General features: G+C 21.0%; 1 protein-coding gene across 2 annotated transcripts in view; it reads left to right on the top strand.

Moving 5' to 3' along the window:
• The first annotated feature begins 425 nt into the window (after nt 1–425).
• Nucleotides 426–1,372, top strand: part of LOC107482419 (uncharacterized) — a 2,489-nt gene continuing 1,542 nt past the window's right edge. For both annotated transcript variants that reach the window (XM_016102897.3, XM_016102896.3), the window contains exon 1: nt 426–623. In XM_016102897.3, the coding sequence (XP_015958383.1) occupies nt 438–623 (186 nt within the window). In that variant the 5' untranslated portion in view covers nt 426–437. The remainder of the gene's footprint in view (nt 624–1,372) is intronic.

Here is a 1,372-nt window from a genome sequence, read left to right as displayed (position 1 = left end):
GTATTAATATACTAGTGTCATTATTCATATTTAAAATTTTAAGTTAATAATAATAAAAATTGACATATAATAAAAATAAAATATATTTTTAAACTCTAAATTCTAAACTATAACTGATATATTTAGAAAAATATTGATAATTGATTTGTGTATTAATTTTTTTTAGAATCAAAATATTTACTTTTAAAATTTTAAAAATTTATTTAGATAATTGTTCTGCCAAAAAATAGATTGAAATTGAAAATAGAACTTTAAGAATTAATTTGTATATTAATTTTTTTAAACTAAAATATTTAATTTTAAAATTTTTAAAGACTAATTTATTATTATTATTATTATTATTATTATTATTATTATTATTATTATTATTATTATTTTCTAGGGTCTAATAGATGGTTCGTTTTTATAGATAAAAGGAAGGGAATAGGAGAGAAGCAATGTCAAATATTGGGTGTCCGGCGAGAATGGAAGAAGGTGGAAGGTTGGAGGTGATAGACAACGCAATTCAGAAGCTGATAAAAGAAAACAAGAACAAAGCAATTTACAACGACGAAGATCCTGAAACTGAATACCAACTCGCTCTTCCCAATCTTCTCTCTGCCGCTTCTCACTCTCAGCTTCAGGTACCGCCGTTTATTCTTTTTCCTTCGAAACCGCGTTTCCTTCAACTATATATGCCCAAACGCCACATAATTTATTTAAATCGAGTACTGTTAGAGAGTTAATGATCTAAGTATATAATATGTACAATGGATTATTGAGTTACAAAATAAACTATTTATTTCAAAAGCTTAAATTAAGGAATTTATCAAGGATTGAACTTTTGATCTTTTGGATTTAGAGTTCTAATATCATGTCATGATACTACTCATCTTAAAAGTTTTATTTGATAAAAAAAATAACACTTATAATTTTTTAAATTTTTATTATACACATTGTACAAGTATTTTATTGATTCTCTATGCTTTCTCTAAATTTAATTGATTAGTAAAAGTTCAGATGATTAGATGTATTTAATTTAAAGTGAAATTAATAGTTAAAAAATTATTAGATAATTCTATTATGTATGTTCAGTCTATGTCTATTCAACTACGTTAGACGCAATAAATTATTAAAGAGTCGATAGTTATTTTTTATTATGAAAAATTCAGATACTAATAAATATTCATATGTCATAATTAAGTTATAGTAGAAAATAATTTAAAATTTTATTTAATTTTTTAGAATTTAAATAATTTTATTGATAAAAGTTTATCTTTTATAAATATTTTGTTAATTCTATCTTTTATGAATATAATTTTAGTTTTTGTTTTTTATAAATAAAAATATTAATATTTGAATCTTTTATAATTAAAAATAATTATTTATTTAT

This window comes from Arachis duranensis, chromosome 4 (assembly GCF_000817695.3).
Source record: "Arachis duranensis cultivar V14167 chromosome 4, aradu.V14167.gnm2.J7QH, whole genome shotgun sequence".
Taxonomy (NCBI): domain Eukaryota; kingdom Viridiplantae; phylum Streptophyta; class Magnoliopsida; order Fabales; family Fabaceae; genus Arachis; species Arachis duranensis.
This window is presented reverse-complemented; position numbering and strand designations above follow the sequence as displayed.